This window comes from Halyomorpha halys, unplaced genomic scaffold (genome assembly GCF_000696795.3).
Source record: "Halyomorpha halys isolate HHAL.00 unplaced genomic scaffold, Hhal_1.1 Scaffold586.1, whole genome shotgun sequence".
NCBI lineage: Eukaryota > Metazoa > Arthropoda > Insecta > Hemiptera > Pentatomidae > Halyomorpha > Halyomorpha halys.
Window position 1 is genome coordinate 297,082 of NW_027106076.1, and position 3,759 is coordinate 300,840.

Below are 3,759 nucleotides of genomic sequence, written 5' to 3' on the forward strand. Positions count from 1 at the left end.
TGCCTGTTAGGCAATTTCTCTGCAGTGGGAAGCAACTCATGCCTATGTTACAACCTACTGCTACAATCATAACAAATGTCATGATTTCCCAATATCAAACAAACTAGGAAAAATATGGAACTAATTAAGTACATAATAGATGATACTAACAGAAGATCAAATATAATATTGTTGATTATTAAATTATGAAAGAAAATTATATATATGATGTAATGGACAAGAAAAAAATTATGTATATGATCAAATGGGTAAAAGATGCACAGTAATACAAATGAGTATAAAGTAATAAGTTAAAATAAATACAGAGTGTCAGAAAAGTGAATAAGAAGGGAGTAAAGAGAGAAGAGATGTGTGGGAAGTGAACAGAATGATGAAAAACTGAAATCAACAAATAACCTTACTGGCTTGGGCGGAGTTGCCATTTATATGTTTCATAATGTAGCTTTTTCTATTCTTTCTAAAACTACTGAATTAAATTGGATTAAAAATTTGTGGAAATAAAAAAAAATTGGTAAAAAAAAATAAATCTAAATTGGAAATTTCGAAAGGTGAAAAATCCTTCTAAATGCCTTTGCAAACCTCACTGACTTTAATTGAGTTTAATGTGATCATGATTCTTTTTTTAATACTATTCAATGTTTCAATATTATATATAAAAGTATTCAAGTTTTAGTTTTATATGTTAACTTCAAAGATTTGAGAATAACCTTTCCATTTTTTTGGAATTTACTATCCATAATCCATTTATTATATGAAATTGGTGCTGCTTGCATATAGTAGTAAAGTTCATTTACTTTTATCAGTTTCATCAAATTTTTCATGTAAAATGGCCCAAAAAAAAAAATAGTTCTATTTATAAAGTTGTGTCAAAAAAATTTGGTATAAGATTTTGATGAGCTTTTCAAACCTTGATGTAACATTATAGTATCAATTAGATTAAAAATAATAATATTAAATGAAGACCTAAATTGAAATCAAGAAATCTTGAAAATTGACAAAATCAGTTTAATTTTTTTTTTTTTTTTTGTTTCTCGTTATTTATCTAAAATATCTGTGTAATAAAGACATACAGTACCCATTAGATTAAAAATAATAATATGAAAGGAAGAGCTAAATTGAAATCAAGAAATTTCGAAAATTGACAAAATCAATTTAATTTTTTTTTGTTTCTGATTATTTATTATCAAATCTGTTTGCTTCATGTTAAGGCTTATTTTTTGTACCAATAAATGTGTAAAGTTGTTTACTTAATCGTGGATTGAAGAATTATCTATTTGGCCTCAGAATTATTGACTAAATGAAGGAAAATCATAGGTAATTAATAGGAAATTAGGCTGTGTTTACTAAATTATATAGCTGATGTTTCGACCCTAACATGGGGAACATCTTCAAGTAAACATGAATCAGAGATACAAGAGATATAGATCTGAAAAAGTAAAATGACAGATAGAGGGAGAAAATTTATAAATTATAAGATAAATAATAGAGCTAAAATTAGTAATGAAGATGTAAGTAATGATGTAGATAATAGTTATAATAACCTAAATAAGAGAAAACAAAGGATATATAAAACAAAATAAAAGTACCTTTAACAATAGCATAAAAATAAGAATATGATAACTAAAGTAGGTGAATAATATATTAAATCAAATAATGCTTACAAAAAAAGTAAATGTTGTCCAATCGTCTGAGTACCACAAAGTTATGTCAAGAAATGAGATAAAACAACCAAGGATGGAAGGGCTGAGTGGTGGTGGTAAACAATTATTTCCAGAAGCAAACAAATACTGAAAACTTGAAAAAAAACAAAACAATAGGCATCTATTATATCAGTTACTAACAAATAATCAAACAAGTGTAAAATGTGAGGTTTTTTTTACATATCTATTTACCAGTAGATTTATATCAAAACTTTCGATTTACCAGAAAGTAATTAGAAAAATTATGTGACTTTTGTGTATCTGTTATAATTTTATGTAAATATAATTACTAAAAGAAAAATGGTCCAGTTGCGGTCAAAATAACTCAAATAGTAAATAAATTTATTATGAGCCAACGTTTTGTCCCACATTGCACGGCTTTCAGAGTGGACCATTTTTATTTTAGTAATTACACACAATCAATCAATTATCTTCCAATAAATGACCAATCCAATTTGGCATTATAGTCTATTTTTAGCTTACCTTGGTTTATTGATTAATTAACTATTGTTTCAAATAATTTTCTAAATTATAATTTTAGGCATCGAAGAAAGTCTAGAGATAGGTCTTCATCTAGACATCGCCAATACAGACGAAGTGAAAAGCATTCAAAAAGAAGATCACGATCAAATTCTAACAGATCTTCTTATTCTCGTAACAGAGATAGATCATATTCTAAAGATCGTAAAATAAGCCCATCCAGCACAAAGAACAAAAGAAGCAGGTCACCTTCATTAAAGCAGAAAGAGAGAGTCAAGAAAAGTCCAATTTTTGATAGTGTAGAACTATTAGAAAGGCTAAATAAAGCTGCTTCTGAAGCATTATCCGATAAAAACAAAAAACTTGATAGTTTATATAGTGGTGAGTTAGTTTTATTGTTTTTGCAACTTTATTCATTAGATTATTACAAATGGTAATGATGAACACAAGAGTTGTTTTTAGTCTAAAATATATTTTTATCTTACTTTCATTTTTTTTATTTTTTTTATTTCTCACTCTACTCTGCCTGTTAGGCAATTTCTCTGCAGTGGGAAGCAACTCATGCCTATGTTACAACCTACTGCTACAATCATAACAAATGTCATGATTTCCCAATATTTGTGCATACAGCTTGCTGTTGTCATTGCCACCATCCTCTTCTGTTCTGTCCGGTGGCCTCACTGGTCCGTCTCCTAATCTCCAACCCAAGGAGAAGTGGGTGGGACTAACTACTTCTTTCCACCTCTACACAAAGGCCTTTAGTACAAGTAGTTTCCTTGGTCATTAGTTGAAGAAGATAGCTCTCCAACAGGACGTAGAGCTCTCCTCTCCTTAGGCTATACAGGCGAGTACAATGTGCTCGGTGGTCTCCCAACCCGGCAACTAGGGCTTATGAGAGATCAATGTCCCTTCTTTGTAGCTTTGCTCGGAAACTATCATGCCCCGTGAGGAGCTGGGAGACCCAGTATAATTTTAATATGTGGAAAATCGTGTGTCTTTCACACATGCTTTTTGTGTCTTCCAGCACCAACCTTAAAAAGAAGAGGGAGGGTATGATTGAAATTGTCTTTAGGATAGGACTCTTCATTAGTAAAAAATATGAGTGAGCTAGTTGAAAATTAAAATAATGAACTTTGAGTTATTACAAATTATTCATTATAATGTTTATTTATTGAAATGTACAATATAATTATTTATTTGCTATAATTATGTTTATCAATATATTAATCTTTACTAATGTTCTGTGATTATTTTTTCTTCAGAAAATAGAAGTAACATCATAGATCAGATCAATGCTCCTCATTTTATTCAAGAATCATTCAGTTCAAAAGAACGTAAGGATGAAGTGTCAGTTGTTTCTGAACCTACAACTTTTATATCATTCAATACTACTCAGTTAAAAGAAGAGCCAGGAAGCCTTCTACATCCGAATGTAATTATTAATATATTTACTAGTGTAGTAATTATATAATTGGGTTATTATAAGTTCTTAAAAATATTTTAAATAGAAAAGTTTAAAATGATGGTATATGTGAACTGAGAAAATTTAGATGAGAGTAACATAACTAATGGTCCTTAT

The 3,759-nt window shown here is 29.1% G+C and overlaps 1 protein-coding gene across 1 annotated transcript in view; it reads left to right on the top strand.

The window, feature by feature from the left end:
* The window catches only part of LOC106684477 (serine/Arginine-related protein 53), a gene marked incomplete at its 3' end in the record, with an annotated part of 6,298 nt that extends 2,696 nt beyond the window's left edge, over nucleotides 1-3,602 (top strand). Inside the window, 2 exon segments of the mRNA XM_067053625.1 lie at nucleotides 2,242-2,561; nucleotides 3,443-3,602. Coding sequence (XP_066909726.1) covers nucleotides 2,242-2,561; nucleotides 3,443-3,602 — 480 coding nt within the window.
* Between the last annotated feature and the right edge of the window lie 157 nt (nucleotides 3,603-3,759).